Genomic DNA, 23,142 nt, shown 5'->3' with positions numbered 1-23,142 from the left:
CACTCAATAACAGCCAAGAAGGGTTGAATAAATTACTTTGAAATGGGCTTTCTGAACCACTTGCTTTCTAAGTCATACTTGACTTAACAGTATTTTCTCTAGAAAGTTGTTTCTCAATTTCTCTTCCAAAAGAGATACTTGCACATTGTAATGCAATGATATCTTGGCTTGCTTTAAGCTTTAAGCCAGTTAGACTGGATACAGGCAGCAATCTTAACAAGGCAACGTAGAGTGCCACAGAGCTAATGCACAGCATGTACTGTACTACTACATGGATGAGAGGCTTAAGTAAAACTCAGGCTCTACGATAAGAAGATTTTTAATATTTGCTCAAACAGCATTTTGAGTCACCTTTAAGAAGTCCCGAGGAAATATAAGCTTTAATAGGACTGAAATCCATAGAGGTCTCTAGAAATAATAATAAAAACTTTTACAAGTTAACAGGGAACAAGATTAGCAAACTATTAAATATTTAAACCTAACTGCAGACCTCTAGATTAAATATTAAGTTCTACAGAAGACGAAGGATTGTATTAAATAGTCCTGAGCTCTTCTATACAGAAAACTGTCAAAGATCAAAATGCTTCTTTATAATCAAATAATCAAACAAGAACAAAAAAACAGTCTTACTTTCTTGAATCCATAAACCCCACTGAGTTTATTGTCCCTTCTGGCTTTTTCCATCCGATCAGATATTTGCTTGTAGCACCCTGGCGAGGATAGAAAGTCCTAGGACCAGATGAGGAGGAAGAGGAGGAGGAGAAAGAAGGTGCAAGCTGGGGAGAAGTGGCAGAATGAAGCTCTTCTTTAGGTGAGCTTCTGGTACTGGTGAAGACAACAGGGCTGGCAGAGTGTCGTGAGCTCATGGTACTAGGAAAAGAACATAATAAAGACAAAAATTGCCTCAAATGTCTATATATGTGCCTTGTTTAACTTTTTAAAGCAGAACTCTGGGTACGAGACATTATTCTTATCAACAGTGGCTAGAGTAGCAAAACCAGTTTGCTCTTCTTGAGGGCCTTCCACCAATGCATCACTAAACATGTCACATAGTAATGGAACAATTTTGCAAGCAACCACTAAGGATACAATATACCACTCTCCCTCATTTGCCTTCACAAAATGGGAAATCTAGGGTTCACTGTCATTAGACAGCTTAAAAGTAATACATGACACTGTAGCTGAATTAGCAAAAAAGAACCTAAGTCCAACTTCTTGCTGGAATTCCTGGCTGTAAAAGAAAACATATTTTGAAGGAACTTAAGCAACAGGAAATGTCTCTTTAGGACCTCACAACAAACCAAAGAACCCATGCAGCTTTCAAAAGAGGGCTTCTTGGATTTTGCCTGAAAAGCAGTTATTTACCTTGGTAAAAAACCCAAACAAACAAACAAAAAACCAAAACATCAAAACCCCAAAAAACCCTTAAATTGAGAAGTTAGAGCAGGTTTTTAACATATATCACAATTTGTCAAGATAGAAAATGGAGCTGTGATGACCAACTGCAACTTATTGCTGGAAGAAGGAGAGGGGCTTTATTTAGATGGGAGACACTCTTTAGTTATGCTGATATTCAAATCCGATGCAACTTGCATCATACCAGGAGTGCTAGGTCTTAAGACAACATTTACTATAACAACCTTAAAAGGTCAGATATTTATCAGCACAGTTACAGGAAACCTTTGTGTACAGCCTGAGTACGGAAACAGCATTATATATTTGAAGACCAGTTTTCTATCAGCTCTCTACACAACTTAGCCACATTTTCATCTCTGTATCCAACACTGCAGTGAAGGAACTTGAAACAGATGGCCTCATGGTAAAGAACAGTTTCTGACTGAGAAATAGAAATTAGCTGGAATGCTGAATAAAGTCACTGAATAATCTCTTCTTTCTTAGCTTAACAGAAAATTCTTCAACAATTTTTTTATAACTTGATAGAACAATGCATTTTCACATCTCTTTATCTTACTGAAACAGAAAAAAGGAATTTAATGTTAAATTTCTTTTGCCACCTGGGAAAACAATATCACCTACATTTAGTCTTAGGGAGCCAGTTATCTAATCTATGCCACTTGTCTGGTTCCTGCTGTAGTCAATGAAGAATATCCTTAGCAGGTGATTGTCCTTGTCTCAAACTAGGTGTCTCAGATATGAAGGGAGAATTAATGCTTTGGAGTTTCTCCTTTCTCTTCATTGACAACAGATGGAGTCTAAAGAATCACCTTCAAATATACTTCATTTTCATATGGCCCAAGTTAAGCACCATGATTCCCAGCAGTGAAATACCATGGATTTAATGAAGAGTCTGGGTGGACTGTAGTCTTCCAACCTCAAGCAACACTGCTGCAGCCCATGCCGTGCAGTCCCTCACATCAGGGGCAACATGTACTGCTCCATATGTATGCAAACCAAATTACAAAAATGCAGATTTTGTATTAGAGAATTATATTTCTTCCTTCCCTTCATCTGTACATTTGAAAAGCTCATACACAAGATGAGAGATTGAGAAAATACAGGAAGATATTTTCCTGTATATATGGTGCTGCATACCGCAACCTTCGTATTTGTAACAGATACAAGTAAACATAATTTATAGCAAGAAAGCAGAGAAAAAAATTAAGAGCTAGGGGAAGAGGCAGTAAATTTCTCTTCATTCCCCCTTTCTCTCAATACTGAAAGAAAACTCCTACACATGCAGAGCAAACAAGCCCATCTGTGAGGCATCACTACCACAAAATTTACCACCAGGATTTGGGGAAGATGCACAACTTTAAAGAAAATGTATGGGGCAATTTTTTTTCCTCGTTTTTACTCCCTTCTAAATACACTCAAGAAGTGGAAAATCTTTTGCTTCAGTGTAGAGTAAAAGTTCTGTTCACATTTCAGAATTCTTTAATCCATCAGGTATTGCTCAAGGAAGGGCTAGTTGTGAGAAACCATTTCTTAATAAAAAACAATAACAACAACTAGATAGGCTAGTAGTGTTGATCCTTCATATTACGAGGCAAAGACAGTAAAAACTAATGTTCATTATGCTTGATATAAAATTTATATAAGATGCATATGTATATGTCATAAAATAATATTTTATTATATAACATATTGTAGATATACATAGTGTATTTTAAGTATTATTACTTTAATATTTATTAAAGAATGTATCATATACTAGATGCTAAGAGTGGCCTGGCAATTGCAAGTAAAATTAGCATACAGTTTTAAATACAGTTTTCTTTCAAGTGCATTGCATATTTTGAGCTGTGGTTTTTAGAATATAGTACTTTTGGTAGAATATTGTGCTTCAGGAACTATACAAAGAACTGTGGATATGACTAAAGTTTTTAACTCTACAAGTAAACATAGGCAGGTCAATAGGATACTGACAGGTAAAAATACACACTTGTTAACGGAGAGAATATTTGGAGAGCAAAAGGCTTTGGATAAACTCTACAAAAACTAAATAGGAGCTGGAGCACTATGGTAGTGATGGGAAATTATTAGAATATTTGACACCAGGAAGCAAGCAGAGAATTAATAGACACCTGGACCAGCTTAGTTACCTCTAGAAGAGATTCAGTCCTCATTTTCAGAACAGAGAGATAGTCACTATTGGTCCCCTACCTCCCACCTCTATTATTGAGACATCAAGGATTGAATTATGAAAAAATTCAAATACTAAATGGTGAACTGCAAAAATTGCAGATGAGCCATTCATAAAAGTATACCAGAACCATTAAATAATATTTTAAGTATCTTAAAATTATTAGAAGTAATGAAAAATGTACTTATTACAAATAGCCAAAATTATCCATTTAGTTTTTGTAAGAGGACCATAAGAAACTGTATACTTTGGGTAGAAATAAAAGTTTGATTTTATTTTTTTTGTAAGGAACTCATGCCATCAGCACATATGGCTTCATTTAATGACATTCAGCTATAATGATTCTGTGTAATTACTGGCCTACATAATGCAGTTCTCCTGGGATGCTATGAGAAATCTGCACAATCATCAGGAAGGACTTTGGAATGGGGGTGGAGAAGAAAAATAAAACCCAGCCAGAAGCTCTGCTGTAGAAGTTAATCACTATAATTTACATTTTGCCACCACTACCCAGGTACAAGTTCTTTTATGCACCATCAAATGATCTGAACACTAATTATCGCTCGTCTTCTACAGACACAAACACTCTAATTTGTAGTTATTTTCTTTTGTCACAGAGTTCTTTTTAGGGCCAAATTCCTTTTCTTCTTGCTCAGAAACTCAATTCTAAAGATGTAACAGACATTCTGGCATCCACAGGCAAAAGGTAAAAAAGTGAGAAGCAGCAAAGGATAGCAATTTAGAAATTGATAAATACACTAATTAAGCTGTTCATTTCTCGTGAAAAGTAGCCCGTTCAGAATCTTTCTTTAGTCCTTGAAGCAGGAAGTTGTGGTTACCTTTTGGAAGTACCAGTTTCACCAGACTCCCGCTCCAAGCTGATGTGTCTCCATAGAGAGAACTATGGGACAGTGGGGAGCAAACAGCTGGACCTGGGGTTTCCTCAGGTCAGCACTGTTATTCAGTGTGCAACCACCAACTGAGGGTGCCACAAGAAACAAAAGAAAAGCTTTTTAGCCCAGACTGTGCCTTTGCTTTATTGTGAGGCATCAAACACATGCTCTAGTCTTCAAAAATAAGCAATAATAAAGAAGGAACATGAGTCAGTCTGTTTTTAATCCAACACAACAAACGATGTGGGTCCAAGAACTGCAGTATTTCTGAAGTATTATGCCCCGTGTGTTCTACAAACTGCTACTACTCCTTTTTGTAAAGAGCTGCATTATTAACATCCGAGTTTAAATGGAACTTGGCAAAAAGAAACCTCAACTGTTATCTCCAGCATAAAGCCTGGGGAACTTTTATCTGGAAATTTCAGTAACAGCCCCAAAAATACAGGGAGAGAATAATTTCAATATCATCAGACAAACATCACGTGTATTAATCCAAACCAACTAGAGAAAATACCATGTTTGGAGACACAATGTTATAATAATAAAAATAATGAGAAAACAACCTAGACTTATGTTTGCAAAGTTCAAAGAAGAAACCAGAACCTCAGATGTACAAAGATGCCATTCCCATTAGGTACAGCTTTACAACAGAACTTCCAAGAGTCACATAAATTTTCCAGGATTCTTAAAGTCAATTCTGAAAAAATCCTTCCAAATGAAAATGCTAGTGACAATTTTATTACAAGTGGCATATAAGAATCTCACATTTCATGCTACTGCTAGTTACAATCAGACAAGTACTGCAAGGGCATATGGTAAATTCTACTGAACATAAGCATAAGCATGCTTATCTTAAAATAAAAGGTAGATAACCACCATATAGATTTTTATCTTCAAGAAAGGGGCACATGCTAACATGTCCAAAATCTAAGTAAATCCTTCTGCACAGTGTTTTCTACAGACTTCCTCAAGTCCTTCATGCATGCAATAGCTACTGAAAACACCAGTCTCAAAGACCTGGGTGGAATTTATACCAACTGAGTACGAGCTCTGGTGCCAAAAATGACCAATGAAGAGAGGCACAAAACCAGACTGGGACCGCCATGAATAGATTTCTTAGAACTACCATGACAAAGTACATGGAGACCATTATAGTCTCTATGACAACCCCTTATTTGGAGCCACTGTATGAGGAGCTATTGAACTGTCTGATAAACATCTAGTCTTGCACAAACAGTAGCTTTGTTCAAAACAATTAGCAAAAATTGCTTCAGACTTCCAGTCTGTAGGTATTTTAGCTACACACTCAAAACAGAGATGCCTTAAGAATAAAAATGCAACAGTCAGGCTCCACAAGGCCAACAAATTACTATAATCATGCATCCTCCCTGAAAGACCTATGCTTTTTCTCTGTTGCTAGTATGACAGAGTAAGAGTATTTTTCAAGAAGCAAACTGAATACTTCTTGGAAAATGGGTTAAGAAAATGGTCTAAAACATTTTCTGCTTCTACCAGTGCTGATTAACTTGTAAAGTGGGTATCTTCCACCTGAGGTGTTCAAGTATATTATACACAGACTTGATATTGCTAATTTTACAAGTGGCAAAACTGAGGAAGAGAGGGAAGGTGACTGTAATGTGTCATACCCACAGGCTTGCAGCAGAATGAGATTAAAATCTACATGCTAGCACTCCCAAGTAACTTGCTCTTGGTATTGATCATACTGACTGCAAGCAGATTTCTAAACAAAAAGACTGGGGGGAAAAATGCAAAACATCTGAAATGGGTACTTGCAAGACTAAAAAAGAATCCCATATTAAACTGTTTATTAAAAAAATGGACTGATCTCCTTTCTGATCCAATATGAACTGCAGTTGTTGCAAGATATTCCCTATGAACAGAACACATCAGCCGTGTCTGTCTTACAGTAGTTTAGGAGCAGCAGTTTAGTATGGAATATGCTCTCAAAGACTTTTAGTATTATAAGCAGTAGCAGATGCGAAGACTAAAGGTGGTCTTAATTTTCAAGCATTCTGCACAGAGATCTTTCAAAACACTGGTTAACATAGTTAGAAACCTTTCTCTTCAACATCAATCACATGAGAGGTGAAAATTACCTTGTATGTGAGACAGCATCACTGAGACTGTAAGCACTATTCTCCCTTGTTAGAGGATTGGAAGCTGGTTGACTCTTGCTGTGAATATCCAGGCTCAGTGAAGATTCAGTTTTCCGGTCCATGTGGCTGTCCTTTTCTAATGTCCTATCTGCAATGGAGACGACTTCACTGGAGCTGTGCCACAGTGGTGCCACCTTCTCCTTCGTGAGCCCTGTACGGGGAGATGTCGCTGCTCCCAGGGAGGCAGTGCTGCCATGGCTAGGTCCGTAGGAAGTGGTATCTATGCCACTATCAGCTGAAGTCCCTTGAAGGTAGTTGTAGCTGTTCAGCTCTGATTCGGTGCGCTCTCCATTGTCATACCACTTTTCATCACTGTGAGCACTGGAGGCATTGCTGGAGAGAGTATTGCTGCTGGAATGGCTGGAGTAGTGGCTGTCAGACTATAGAAGAAACAACAATCCAAAAAAACCATATTTGTAGGTTTATTTCAGAAATATAGCAACGGAGAGGTGGAAATAAAGAGTTATAAAAGTCACCACTGTACAATACTAGCTCTTCTACCCTGAGGTATGGGATAAGTACATTGAGGAGACTAATAAACTCTAAAAATTTAATTCCAACACAATGCATATGCTCTGTTACGGGTGCACATAAAAAACTTTTCATATGGATTTGGAAGTCATGTCTTAACTATTCAGGAAAAGCCAGAGTTGTTTGTATTTTGTCCCAAAATACTTTACACTGGTTCCTTCCAAGCACAGTTCTGCTCAGCCCAGTCCAATGAAATTGGCTGAGCTGTGTAGACTTTGACTTGATTTATAACTATGGTAATTAAAAATATTCTAATTTTAAGACTGCAATGTTTAAGAACATAAAACATAACCAATCCACAGCAAGTGCCTGTTATTTTAATAATCCAATTGCCTATCAAAAGGTCAAAAAAGATCATAACCACTGCTCTTCCTCCTCTCTCCAATAGGGTGTATTTCCTCCTCAGCAGGACTTTCATTTGCAAATGACCACTGAAACACCATTTAACTAATTTGGAATTGTTTTCCAGAAAGCAGAATTGCATGAAAGGAAGCTTTAATGTAAAGCTTTTAAATTACTCAATCAGGGCATGCCAGTGTCTGGTTGGTTTGTATGTCCTGTTCTTGGTTACAGCTCACTATTACAGAGAAATTGAATGCCCGCAATTTCAAAGTGGGCATTGGTGGAATATCCCATTTTGGGAAGAATTTCTTGCCATACACTTGTGGCTTAGCAGCTCATCTACCACTGGAGTATTTATATCCATCTGAAGTTCAAAGAATTTATCTAAGTTCTGATCATCTACAGAATCAGAACTGAAGCAGGAAGCAATCGACTTGTTTGATCAACGGATAGCCTAGGAATAAGGGAATGGATGGAAAGGAGACCTAGAACTTTCCTATTTGTCTACCCCTAGAGTTTTACTGAGCAGACATGGGCAGAGATCCCAGACAAATATAAAAAAATAGATACTGTTACTGTTTTCACCTGAAAAGAGGGGAAATAGAGAATGCATGCATACTGAGAGCAAGAAATCATCAGCATCCATGTCTTTTATTATAATAAAGCAAGAATTGACAGAAAAACAGGAGGAATATGAAGCTGATCTGGACTCCTATTTGTCTCCTATTAAAGTCACTGCTCTTCATTAGGAAATGCATCACTCCCCCATCCATCTGTCCATATAATAAAGATTTACTTTAACAATGACTAAACAAGAAAAATGCAAGCATTACTAATTCCAGTGCTGCACTTCGCACTCAAGTTAATGAGTTATGTATTACATTATTATGCTGTCAAATACATCTCATGGAAAACAGGTCTATCTAAATTCAAAACCTAGTCTGTACTTCTAAGAATATGAAGACAGGTGTGTTGTTGTTCGGGTTTTTTTGATGTTTTCTATTTTAAATAATAAATATGCGTTGTTATGAATTAATAACCTAAAAGCAACACTGCCAATTGTATTGAAAGAATAATGCTGGTAAGCAGAAGCAAATTAAAGACCAGGAACCAATTAAAGACTTTCTCACATCTAAATAAATGCAACTAATACTTTCAGTATCATCATGCAACACAACTCTGTATTTTAGCCTGTTGTATATATAAATAAAAAACCAAGTGATACAGCTTATTGGGTAAAAGTTTAAAGAGTGGGTTTTTTTATTCCAGTGACTTTAATAATTTTCAAGACATTTTAAATTTATGAACATTACTGCATTAATCTGTCTCTCTGTATGTAAACTGGGAAGTGATAGTCTCCATAACTGTGTGAATATCTAACTCTGTGGAGACAGAAGGACAGAATTTACCTTTGGATCCTGAACACTAATAGAACAAGAAAGATTTTTTTTCAGCCGGATTCCAAGCAGACCTTTCAGACAGACTTCCAACAGTGTGGAAGGAATTAATTTCCTTATAGAAAGGAATTAATGGTTACACTATGTGATGAAAATGGAGAAAATACGAAAGCAAAAGCAAGATTGTTATTCTGTCTTGAAAAAGCAGCTTTCTGGGAATTGCATTATAAGATATATTAGTAAACTTTAAGTCTTATGTATTAGGCCTAGGAATAGCTTTGAAAATTTCCACAAATCCTTTACTTATCACAAGGTAACAGACTAGCAGTTGCTGTTCAACTGACAGCAAAACTTTATTAACTAATAAATATTTCAGTGTGCTGTGCTGTAGGATTTAGAAAACAACAGGCCTCCTCTACTGCTTTCTCCAGGTTTTAGTAGAGAGTGGGAATTTTTTTCTTTCCTTTTTTTAGCTGACACTCTAAACATAACTTTGCACTACACTTTTGGTATCAAGAGCGTGTGGAGCAAAAACAAAATATTAAATAATTCCTTTTTCAGGATAACTTACATGACCCTGCTTATTTGGAGACAAGTGTACCACGGGATCCTGTCTCATCAGTCTTCCACTGGGGCTTTCTCTGAAGGACGGCAGTACTTTTGATACTGCTGGGAGATGGCATGTTGGTTCTGCAATATAGCACACAGTGATATACTGAAGAGCATATGCAGTGTAACAAGCTAAAAAGACGTGTAACCTCATTTTACACAGCAATTTTTCCAATACCACCACTAGCCAAAAACTAATACATAGCGTGACAAAACACAGGTGAGGAAGTGAGGGCCCATTCCTGCCTGGCGTAAATCACTAAGACTTCATGAAAAAGGAAGCCTGACTTTTGTTAGACCAACCTGAATGGTTTCACGTCCCTTTTGTCAAACAGCACTATATCAGAGCATTAAAACAGTGGAATATTCATTTTCACAGTGTATTGACATTGTATCACTATAGGCATGATGCCCACTAGCAAGAGATTAAAAAGACTGAAGATCCACGTTTCCTAAAATGGCATTCTACGCAAGGCAGGACACTAGTAAAAGTCTACAGTGATCACTTAAATGAACCTTTTTTCTCCAGTACAATTACTACACATATTTCTTATCAAAGTTACGGTGAGTTAAATAAAAATTTTCTAATTGAAGAGATAGCAAAAAATCTGTCGAAATCATAGTATTCTCTTAAACATTGCTGGTTGTGAATGTGGGAACTGCATACGTGTACAAAAGGAATACTTATTAAACTAAGCCTGACAGAAGTGGATGGAATTCAAATCATTCATCTTATGTGTACGCTCACAGGAGTGCATTTTGGCAATTAAATTTACTCTTTTCCCAGGAGATAAATATGGAAGTCTCGAGGGTGCTCAGATACAGCCTGTTAGGTAGGTAATTGCCTCCTCAGAGCCCAAGGTCAGTAATTTAAAAGAATGTGTCTCAGCTGTAAGTTTTTACATATGTTTTTACATATATTCTGTGCTTGAAAAAAATGCTCCTTTTAATTAGAGTATGTGCTTACAAACATCAAATACTTATCAATACCCATGGTAAACAGCAGTGCTTTCCTCAACACAGCAACAGTTTGTTCATCTTAATCTGCAGCATTACCATCTTTTTTAAAAACAAATGAAAGTTGTGGGGTTTTAAAAGAATAATAATGATGATAGCAATAATATTATCATCAAATTTGATTGCCCTGGACAAGTGGTAGCAAGCAGTGTCAGCAAACCAAGAACAAAGGTGTTCTGCAGGTAAAGATGGGCCAGGAAGGAGTGAGTGTGTGGATTCACTACACCTAATGCCTTATTTACCTTGATACAGATTATCCCAAATGGAAAAGTGCTTATCTGTCATAGAACCAAACTTTCACCTAGATTCACCAGATTGGCAATAAAGTCTCCAGTCAGAGATGCAGCTTCCAACTGCGACTCTATGAATGCAGGACAATACACAAGAGATAAAATACAGGGATTATATGTCAGTATGCATTTCCCAGCTTTTGCCAAATGCCGGAGCCATCTCTTCTACCACACAATTTTTCCTAGTTTTTTTGGGCTTTATTTATTTTGCTAATATGTTGACACCTGACACTGTAGAACAAAACTTCTTGGCAGCTCCACTCAGTGCCAGCACCAATACTCAACTATTGGTCTGCAAAAGTAAAGCTGAGCAAAAGATCAGTTTTACGTGTGTCGTTACCATCACTCCATATCAAAACATATGTGATCAAAAATTGTTCTGTCAAAATGAGAACTGCACATCAGTATAATCACAGTTTGTCAGTGAGAAGTATGGGGGGGAGTTGTGAGGGAGGTACTGACAGACGGCTTCAGTAACAAGGCACAGCTTACTGAGGTTGTGAAGGTATGTGAACTAAGTACATCTTCAGAACTTGAGGCTGGCATACGCCTTAAACTCCTGATCTCACTGAAGCTTATTCTGTGTTGAACACTAGTCCATTTGTATACTGATGAAGTAAAATGACCTATATGTGCAATAGAAAAAGTATGGAATTGGTTAATCTATGGTAAAAAAAGTTAGAAAAAACCCCAATCTAGCAACCTTGGCCACAGTCATCACGTTGGATCAATGTTGGATCAATCCTGTTGTAGACAGGACATTTCCACTGGTGTTAATCTTACTGGTACCCATTTAAGTCAAGCCATAGCTGTAGCAAAAGGTCTATGTGCAAAAACTTCAAATGAAGGCCTAACAATATAAATTCTTAGTACCTAGCTGTTTTATGTTGTTAATGTGTTTCCTAAGCTGACAGCTTAATTGCCATGTGCAATGAAAATGTATACACTGGTGGAAGGCGATTACCTAGCTATAGATTGACTTCACTATTTAAACCTTAATTACAGTTTTTCCATTTTGTACATGGTATTTTTATAGCTTCAATGATCAAACAGTCAATTTACATTTATATATTTGAAAAGGAGCATCACAAGCGTTTTAGACAAACTAAGCAAAAATTGAACTAAGCCAAGCTACTCAGGAGAGTGGGGAAGGTCAAACAAGTCCTCAACAGCAAGACAAATTAACAAGTGTGTCTACCCAACTGCTTCTAAAAAGACAGTGTGTTTCAGGGTAAGAGCATTAAGGTAGATTTAGTCCCACAATCAAATGAAGAAATGAAATAATTTCTTCCTCAGGTGATACTTACAGGTCTCAAGGCAGCAGACTGCAGAAGCTTAGGTACGTGCTCCAGACCTAATTATTCATCCTGATGAACAAGGTTAACTGAAAACACAGCGCTTAAGAGGGTGTTCTCTCTGCATGGAGAGGTATTACCAAGGTCACCTTGCAGTTAGCACCACTTGCTCATTGTAAAGAATTCATTACCTACCTATCTGGTCAGTGATACTATCCTCACTTCTTTGCCAGCTGGGTGTGGATTTGCCGCTACCGCCCGTATCTGACTGTGTGTTCTGCCTGTCAATGGAAGCAGGGGATCTACGGCTAATTCCAAACCTGTTTTCCCCAAAAAACAAAGCAGATAATGATTTTAAATATACATAAATCTCACATGAGGGGGGAAAAAAGCACTTTTAAGCCAGTGTCAAACAACAGACCAATACATAGCCCAAATGCTTAAGGCATTTATAATGTTTTACCATTTAATTTTTGTAGGAGCTCTCTGGACCCATTTAGCACTTTTAATGCATAAGATTACAGTATACATTAGTTTATTGAGCATCTTTGATCAAGAACAGCTGGTTACAATGATACAATTGAAAAAAACCAGACCAAAACATCACGAAATAAAATTGTTAGTTTTCATTTACATAGATGTTTACATGAAAAGACAACCAGACTGTTACATGGTTACAAAAAACTCATCACAACGAGTAAAACGTAAAAGTTTGGATCCTTTTAACTGCGAAAGCACTACATCAAAGTAGTCAAAGAAAGCATCAGAAAGTTTGTTGGGACAATCCCATGGATCTCCGCCACTTTGCTGGGTTTTAACCAGAAGAGTTGTAAGGTCACACCTCTACATGATGCAGACATATACACCAACAACATGGATTTGTTTGGGACAACATTACACTGCCAAATATTTTAAATAAGCATCTATAAAGGTGACTGTATTGGTTATGGATTGTCAAAACCTGAGGATTATGGATTCTGTAAATTATTAAGTTATCGGATCATAAAATAATTTGAGTGGACTAGTGCAAGCTAAATACAGCTGTAGAAAAGTAGTGAGACGTACAACAGTTGCTGTAAAAGGAAGCATACAGAGCAAAAGGAAGAATCTGTTCTATGGACTTTGTAAATCCTGCCAGATTAATCAGATAGATTACAGAAATCAGTTCAGAAACACAGTGTCTGTGTGCCATACCAAAGCCTTTTTTAGGGTTTATATGCCTAAAAGCCTGTAAAACTTAAATCTACAGTTCTGTATTACATATAAATCACTTAAAAGTATGTAAGAATTATAGTTGGGTTCAGAATAGCAAATCAATCATTAAGAATTCATCAAGAACAATGCATTTTTGAGATTTTTTTTAATCAGACATACCGTTAAGGAAAAAGAGAACTCCACATGCACAGAATAACACACAGAATTTCAAGTTGATATATCATTTATATATCAGTGAGTTTCTCCAGTTTTAATGTATAAAAAAATAACAGAAAATAAAATACCCAAACCATTCCCATCCTTAAAAGATAAGCAGCTGGAACATGCCCGTAACATGCACCACACCTTCAAAATATTGCATATTGAAATCTGGGCCTTCTAAAAATTTACCCAAACATGACCCTACTTCCCTTTTGTTCACTGGTCTCTGATTTATCGACATACATTTTGATGAATTAAAAAAAGTGATGAAAACCTGTATATATCTGCCTTCTGGATACAAACTATTTACATTAAGGAAATTACATGAAGTGAGTAAATCCTTTTCCTTTTCTATTCACACAGACTAGGTAGGATTTCACTTGATCAAATACCTAAATTAAACATCATGAATTCAATACCAATTCAACATACACATAAAAAGTCTAAACACAGCATTTGAAAGGTGATGGATTTCTTAAGCACTGATCTGAGGTAATTTTCAAACTTTCAAGATTTGTAAACTATAATGGGAAGAATACGTTTTCATGATAAAATAACTAGAAGCTGGTATCTAAAAGTCAAAAGCCCAACCTTGGTTCAATGAAGTTACACTGCACTGATATTTTACTTTCTCCTGTAATGTCTTCGTACCTAACCTCCACAATGTTCATATGTATAAAAGCAGTCAGTCTTGCATCTGGCATATTTTGTGATGTGGGATCTCTTTTCAAGTTTAGAAATATACAAACCCACCATATTTCTAATTTTATTTCATTAGAATCGCTGCTCTACTAACTCAGCAGCAAGAAATGTCATTAGACTGCCTTTTTACATGAAGTGGGCTATTTTAACAGCAGGCATACTAAATGCAAGTGGTGCTATATTTTATGTCGCTTAAATATACAGTCCATTAGGGTATGAAGGAAAGAACCCCAAAAAATCGAAGGAGAAATCAATTTGGATTGAAAGAACAGTGAAATTGTTTAAATATACATTTTATCTACGTCATACGATGAAGCTTACTATTTTGGTACTTTTAAATTATTATTACATATTACTTAGTAATTATTATTACATATATATACCTTGAGGTATACACAGCATAAGTATACAAAACACATATATACATCAATACCAATCTGGATATTCTTGAAGGCAGTGAAGTTTCTGCCTATATCCAGTTTAGGATATGGAACAATAATCTAGTAGCGGTAGCAGTTACTGCTTGTGCCAGTGTCTGACAGGGCTGGACTCACACCCATGCTTCTGGTCATTTAAATTTCACAAACTTTCCAAATCTGTGATACTATGCAACAAGAAATAAACATATACACAAGTAATGCAGTTGAGACTTCCTGCACTGGAACATTTCAGGGACTGAGTAGTACCTAGAGTACAGTGGAACCTCACATCTGGAAGATTACCTTCAGGACATGGTTCCCCCTTGGCCGTTATTCCGGCCCACCTCTTCTCTGACATCTTAGCAACTGAACACAGAGCTGCCCTGAATCTGGTCTTTCAGATGAATCTCAACAGAACACTGCAATGATTTTTAGTAATGTGACAGACATTACACTGCTTATTGAGGCAAGGAAAGGTTTCCTTCCTAATCACATTTTTCATGCTTTCCATTGAGCCTGGTAGAAAATGTTTGGGAATTCCCAAGCAAATATGATTCATATTTACAAGGAGAGTATGAGAGGCAAACTGCTTTTCCTATAGGAACAGAACATAATAATGACATAATTGGAGTTTAGTAAGTGTTTTCTTTTTAAAGAGCATCCAGTAAGGAAGATGCAAAATTCATGCGTTAATTCGTTCATTATTTCACTTAAACAGTGTTTCCTTCCACTGAATTAAAACTTTAAAACCAAAAAGACTGTATACTCAAGGTTTCTAGGACACATGTCTTTGCTGAACTTGCAAAATGCTTAAAGAATTCTGTAGTGAACATATGTGTATAACTAACTTAAAGATGGAAAAGGTTTGGGATGGGTGCTGGTGTGCTCTGAGGCCAATCCAAAACAAAAACCCAAGAGTGTCTGAAAACCCCTTCCTACTCAAGCAGTTATGGTTGCGATGGTCTAAGGACATATGGCAGCAATACCTTTCTTGTAGTGCAAATGACATAGCTGGAAAAGAGCAGACGATATTGGGAGCGCAAGTTGCTCCAAGGCAACACAAGTGCTGCTGGTGTGATGTGAATAAGCCAGAAAGTACGCAGCATATAAAGATGTTATGTGCTTTTTTCCAGCTGTAGAGCTCTGGACACACTTCTATCTAGTTTCCCTACAGCAAAGTTTAATGGGTTTAGAGCAAATTTCCTAATGTGAGTAGGACTTAAGCACAAACTTAAAACAATGACCAGAACAGGCCTTATAGTCTTATGAATCAAAGCCTTCATGCAGATGTGCAGCAGAGAAGAGATCGACTCTTCATAAAACCTCAAACTGAGCTGCAGGAAGGACAGGGAGAGCAAATCTTCAAGTGCTGTGGAGCAAGAAGCAGCAATTTTTCAAATACATGATCAGAACAGCATTCTCTGGACTGACACAGAGCACCTAAAACAGGCAAAAGACAGTGCCTTGTACTAAGCAGTTCCTGACAAAGGCATTCAATCTTACTAATAACATATTTTTTAAAATAGAGAAAAAGGTATTTCTACTTTATAAAACCAAAATGAATTGCACATAATGACCTGCAAAGTACTCAAGAATACTTCAGAGGAAGTTTTACAGTGTGAACTATGAGCAATTTTGCCCTTTTATCTTCTCTACAGGAAGTAATTTGGAATGTGGCAGACAGCTCTTCTGCTGTCAATTATTTTTTTCTCTACTTGGAGATGTTTGATTTATTGCTCCTTTTGGTGCTCTCTGAAAATGATACAGATTTAATTTATTCTTCTGCAAGTTGCCCCTTACATTGACACTGGATCACTTCAGAGAGTTTGAAGATTTCTGGAATGTTGGAAGCCTTAAAACAGGATGACTTGAATATGTGAAAAAGAAGCCAGCTGTGGACTAATTAGCACTTTTGTGCCTACACATCTGAAGTCTTAGTTGCACTCTACACTATTCAACTATTAGCAGACCGCAAAGTCCCAAACCTATTACTTTTTTAATTTCACAATCTAAACCTGTGAAATGAAGCAATCTGTCACACTTCATTAGCTACCTTTAATCAAGATTTTTAAATACATAAAGATCTCTTTGTACAGTAACCTGAGCAGTTGTAGACTAGGATCAGAGAGAGAGGTTAGATTGCAAAGGTGAAAGGGAAAGAAAGGATTTTTAAAACAGGCTTTTTCAAGAAGCATGACAGCGATATTTGAAAATAAACATGTTTTAATGCATGTAAACACAGGAGGCTGTTAAACTCCTTTAGTTTAATATACGTTACAACAAATGAAACAAAGAACAATACGTTTAGAATATGTAAAAAGGCTGGTGCCTACCCTTCTGGCATAGATTTTTGTCTGTATGTGCCTCCAGTAGAGCCAGTCTCACTTGAGGACGATAAGTTGCTTGGAGAATTACGGCACTGTTGCGACCTTGCTAAGGCAATGGATGAAACTGTGACATAGACGTCAGAGCCAGGAGACAGTCTGTTCCAAGGAAATGAACCAGTCAAATCAGCAATACTGAACAGCAATATCAGACTGCAAAGCATGATGAACACTACCATGCAAATTGTCACATCAGCAAAGAAAATGATGGCATCATGGAGACAGTAGAAATTGTATCAGTTGAAGGATCAGACATTTTCCTCTTATTAATCTACTGGAAACCATGAAGAAAATCAACTATAAAAACCTGGATGCAGGGGAGTAAATGAAGAAAGGCCAGTGTGGAAAGAAAATCCTGACATGCACTAGAAAAAAATCCCAGTTTCTAAAGTCATGATCTGTTGTTACAAACTGATTGTAAGAAATAATGAAGCATGACACTCCTCATCAAAATACAGAATCACAGAATATGTCACACTGGAAGGGACCCAGAAGGATCATCAAGTTCAACTCCTGGACTACCAAACAGAAGAAAATATTCCTAATTCTCACAGCAAACTCCTGCCTGGAATTTAAACTAATTATAGTGAGCTGTCTATGCAAACTCTTCCAGGAGTATTGAGCTTATCTCTATGCCACCAAATTGTCCACATTAAGACAAAAAGACTAAAAAAATGCAATGCTAACTAGAACTAACACCTTTAAATTCTCCTAAATGCTTAACATTCTAATATAAAACTATCTCAACATATCAGAACTCTGATTCATATGAAGCCTTCAACTGTCAGAATAACCACACAGCAAATAGCCTAGAACTGCAACACATGCACCTGGGCAGAACGGCTGGAAGCAGCAGGTTTATACTGCTTGACTCATATAGCCTGTATAGTTGGAGGCTTTTTCAGATAATTGTCAGCATTTTGTTTCCCAAACCCCAACCCAATTCAGTGCTCTTAGCTAGTTAGTTCTTTGCTGTTCTTTGTTCTACTCAGTGGTGACTGAAGCCATTCAGAACTTTCACAGCAACTTAAGTGGAGTTTGAGTTCATGAAATTCAAACCCCTACTGTGAACACAAAACCTCTTTTCATTTTATCTAGGAAAAGTACTGTAAGTTGCACAAGTTAAATAGCAATTCAATATTTGAAAAATGGATACTGATTTCAGTGAAACATATAGTGCACAACTCAGTGCACAACTCAGATCTGGGGATTTAGAAGATCTTAGCCTAGCTATTTAATCCGTATCTGTAAAGGAGTGGCAGATTTTAAATCAGCTCTCACCACAATACTGTAAGAACTTCAAAAGTTAAAAAAAAGACTTTTGAAAATTAAAAAAACACCATTGCACTGAATAATCTTACTCATGTATGTGTATATATCCAAGCAGTGTGTATGAGCATATATACATTTACTCATATCAAATGTGCATTTGTCCTCCTCAGTACTATTGCAAAAAACAGTAAACTAACAAAATCTTAAAATGGAAAGAGCAGTAGGACTGGATCGAACATCTTGATCATCTGGAATCCCATAAAGTGCATATGACTAATAGTAACTCTTTTTTTGATAAAAGAATTATCTAATGCCTGACCATGATGAATACCATACCAAATCCAGTAATTCCTTTCTATAATACCAAACTGAATTTAACTTATCCCACATTTATCAAGCCACAACTCTGAAATACTTGATTGCAAAGAACATGGTTCAAGAATTGGAAACTTGGGGACCCACAAACCAAGCAGTTCATTTTCCCAGAAGCACTCTTAGAAAGAGAAAACAAATTAGTTTGTCTGACAAAAAACACTCTTGCGGTAGCATTCACTCACCTATACAGGCACACACATTTAAACTCAGTTATGATTACAAAGCAAAACACCATTTAAAAGTATGACCTTTTTCCCCAATATCAAATTAGAATTGATGGCAAGGAAACCAATTACTTCTCGAATAATTTCTGTAAAATTATTTCCTGTTGGAAAATGCTTGCATTTTCACTTCAGATTCAGTTGTGCCTTTTCTTTACTTCCTATGCCTTACCAAAAAGTGACAGCACTATTCAGAAGGAATCTCAAGATTTCAGAACTGTGTCATGGAGTTATAACTCATTTACAAAGATGAAAGACCTTGAGGGCAAACAAAATTGTATCATAAATGTGGTCTGAACAACAGCAATGAAAACCAGTCAGGTAGGACATTCTATTACTTAAAGCAGAAATAATTTTTTTTAGTACAGTTCACAGTTGCACTAAAAACCACTAATAGTACAAGACATTTCATTTTCTGTGAAACGTAACTAAGACAAAAGAACTTTAGAGTAAAGTAGTTCAAATTTACTTTTTGAGCTCCTTTGAAAACTACCAATGAAAGCCACATCCCAAGACAAGTGCATTTGGTTAGCAGCATGTTAATATAGCTAAGATATTCTGAGCTTGTTTTATTATGAATTAAAAATCATATTAAAGTAAGATCTTACCTATTTCAAAAGACAGCTTTAAGAAGAAATTCCAAAACAGTTAAGTGCATAAGTCCCACAACTGACTTTAAAAACAGGGCAAGCATCCATTGCATTAAACAGATAAAATTACATTGCAGTCAATTGAACTAGGATTATGCCATGCATGATTTAGTTCTAGCAGATCTAGTTCACCCTGAAAGAACTGGTTGAGTCTTGCCAAGTCTTTTGTGAAGGCAGTGAGTGGGATGGATATACATTTATTTTGTTTAGTATGACAACACAGACATTGAAAGTATCCATCTTGCTCTCAATAAATTAATTTCCATGTCATTAGCTGTAATTTTCCCCACGTCTTCACTATATATAGGTATGTAATACCATATGAAAAATGCCAGTCTAGCACACTTTGTGCCTATGGCCTAAGGCAGCCTAGTTATGTGATCATACACAGGTGCCTTCTCCCTTAAAACTGCAGGGGGCACAGGTCCTAGTTTGTGCTACAACTTCTCCTGCAAGAGCTGCACAGCTCAGAAGCGAAGGAGGTGCAATCTGGCAGAAGAGGGAAAATGGCCTTATAGTCAAGGCATTTCAGTGCTGACTTAGCAAGCTGAATTCTTACTTTGTACTTGCTGCAGCACTCCAGTACAACCACTGACATATTTGCTAATGACCATTTTTCACTAGTCGTCACTAATTGCAAGTTTTTCAAAGGTCTTATTTGATTCCAAGGCCCAATATACCTCTGAGCTGAAAACTTACTAAAGCACTGAAGTCAACTGAAGCTGTAATTTTAATATATAAAATATTAACAGTGCTGGGCACACTTCCAAATGTGAGATGCCCAAAATAAGACACAGTAAATGACTAGAACATTATTTATCTCTCTACCTTTGTTCTTAATCTGAAGAGGGCCAAAGACATCTCTTCTCACACAAGAATTTTGAAAATTAAGTTTAATTAATACCCGTGAAGCATTCAGAAACTACAGTAATGGGTGCCACTGTAAAGTTTAGAGGGAGTAATTGCATCTTTACAATAGGATTTGAATGTCATCCAGTAAATAAGAGATGGAATAATGAAGAGGACAATAACATATTAAATAGCTCTTCTTCAATGAGCTGCATCCACTATGTGAACTGAATGAGGCAGATGCCCTCTGTTAAATTCTCATAATTTAATCAATGAAAGCATCTGAAAATATGGTTACACAAGAGTTCTGAATAAAACAGCACAGCAAATCTTAATGCTGTCATGCTTACCTTCCATGTGTTTGACTTTTGCAATCCTACTAATACTGCAAGCTGTGACAATTCTCTGCAAACACTGTCTCTATGCTCTCACATTTAAAGGAAACCAATCCATTCAAAAAGGAATAAAACAAAAAATCAGCAGGTTGAGGAAGGGGATAGTGAATGAAAAAGAAAATGCAGTCAGGATGTCATGTTGTACCTTCTTGCACCACACCATATACCTTCTCAAGTATTTTTCAATTTGATCATCATATTTCAGAAAACACATACTCTAACAAGAAAAGATATAGAGGCAGGCAATGGGACAACCAGAGGTACAGAACAACTTGCATATGAAGACACACTGAACAGGCTATATGGCCCCACAGATTATAGATAAACTTATTGTATCTGCTTCAATCCATCCAAGCATGAATTGTACTGGATCAAGTAAACAATGATCACTCATTATCTCTCCCGACAAAAGAACAAGTAGGAAACCCATAAGTATCGAAAGACCAAATAGCAGGCACCTGGATGAAGAGATACCATCCACAGCTATTAAACATAGCAGTATAGGTGTACCCAGCACCAGGCAATCTTAAAGGGCAGACAGCCGTCAGACAGGGTAAAGAATCTTCCTTTACACTTGTAAGCATTTCTTACACTTTTCCCTGGTCCCTGCTGATGGCCACTGTTAAACAAGCCCAACCAATATTTGTCATGATACAGCACAGCTCTTCTCAGATGTTTTTGGATCACAAGAGTTTGGCCATACAGTCACGTGTGTCAATAAACCTTTGATTTTCCACTGCTACATCCAGCTCTAGGTCCTGGAGCTAATAGGAAGTGCGTAATATATAATCTCATGTTAGTATATGTTTTAATTTGAAGAATGTTATGAGAACCTTAAAATAACAAATCCTCAAACCCTGTGAAGTAGGCAACGTGTGCTACAATGCTCATTTGACAGGTAGCAAGATGAGCACAAACACCTTGTTTACATTAGAAAAAACATAACTCCTTCAAGTTCAACAGCAGCAGATTAGGATTTTTATATAACATGGGATCTGCAAGAACTAACCTATAAACTACTACTGGCACATTTACTATCACTGATTACATGGGCATTGTTCAAAAAAGTATGAAATTTTAGGGCAAGACTGTGCTTCAAAGTCCTCAACAAGACATAAAACCAGTCTTAATGATATTGTCCTAATAATTCCGTACTGTGGAATTTTACTGCCAGCGCATTACCACAGCTATGCCATAATTCAGTTTTCCATTTGGTTTAATGATTGACTGTTCTCAGAAGTTTTCTAATTAGAGCCTTGAGCTTTCATCCAATACAGTACTCAACTGCACACTGAAGTGCTCAAGTCCAGCAGCATGCTTTGACTACTGATTTTCATACTTTTCAAATGTTTGTCAAATCAAGTTTTAGTTAAGACTGGTTCCAGTTTATGATAAATTAATGAAGAACAGATTATTATCTTCCACTATCTCGCCTCCTTTCTTGATAAAGTTTGGAAACCAAGTGTACAAAACAAAAACTGAAAATTGGGAGGAAGGAAAAAAAAAAATCAAGCTCTATAATTACATCTTCTCCAATAACATTAGCTCTAGCATAATTCACATATATGTAGTTTATTGTTATTTTCCCTAATGTATCGCTCTGATATTTATTTTGGGTTATAGGCTACATAGTGTCCCATGTGGACTAATTATTGTAATGAAATAAACCATAACTTGGAAATTGTTGCATTTATATTATTAGATTTTTCAGTCTTAATGTTGCAGTAACATTAGAGCTTTATTTTATGATTTATAAAGTTTTGGGCTATTCCTCCTGCCTACAAATATCCACATCAATCATGGCTACATTCAAGGATCCAGAATACTAAGAAGATCAGGGAAAATTTAAGTATAAGCTACTAAGTTGGATATATGAAGACAATCTATTTAGTAAGGGCTAATTTAAGTACTCTACTGATTAGACACAGGACTGGGCATTTGTCTGCCTTCTCAGAGTCAGAGATTGTCAAGCGACCTATTCTCCCACCTACAATAGCAGTCTCTACAGGGAGACAAGATGTTTTTATGTATATGAGGTGAAATTCTGTTCTCAAGATTGGTAATGCAGCTTTTATTTATTTCTAATACAGTTAAATGGACTAAAGGGAATATATCAACAAGGGTAAAAAATAGATTTATTTCACTCGGTGTGCATATTTAGAGCCTCTAGCTATATAAATTGACCATCAGTAAAATATCATTAGTAGGTAATTTAAAAACATTACACCTGTACTACTTGTATTCTCAGAGCACTTTGTACTCAAAGAGGGAAACACTTGTCTGTTAAGCTGGTTTTGTTTAAAT

General features: G+C 36.6%; 1 protein-coding gene across 7 annotated transcripts in view; it reads right to left on the bottom strand.

The window, feature by feature from the left end:
* SIPA1L1 (signal induced proliferation associated 1 like 1) overlaps positions 1 to 23,142 on the bottom strand; it is a 211,768-nt gene that overhangs the window by 11,836 nt on the left and 176,790 nt on the right. For all 7 annotated transcript variants that reach the window (XM_027641935.1, XM_027641941.1, XM_027641938.1 and 4 more), the window contains 5 exons: positions 17,026 to 17,175; positions 12,351 to 12,475; positions 9,516 to 9,634; positions 6,615 to 7,054; positions 631 to 870 (listed from right to left, as the gene is read on the bottom strand). In XM_027641935.1, coding sequence (XP_027497736.1) covers positions 631 to 870; positions 6,615 to 7,054; positions 9,516 to 9,634; positions 12,351 to 12,475; positions 17,026 to 17,175 — 1,074 coding nt within the window. The remainder of the gene's footprint in view (positions 1 to 630; positions 871 to 6,614; positions 7,055 to 9,515; positions 9,635 to 12,350; positions 12,476 to 17,025; positions 17,176 to 23,142) is intronic.

Source organism: Corapipo altera, unplaced genomic scaffold (assembly GCF_003945725.1).
Source record: "Corapipo altera isolate COAL_440 unplaced genomic scaffold, ASM394572v1 23b, whole genome shotgun sequence".
Taxonomy (NCBI): domain Eukaryota; kingdom Metazoa; phylum Chordata; class Aves; order Passeriformes; family Pipridae; genus Corapipo; species Corapipo altera.
The sequence above is the reverse complement of the archived record's forward strand: the minus strand, read 5'-3'. Positions and strand labels throughout refer to the sequence as shown.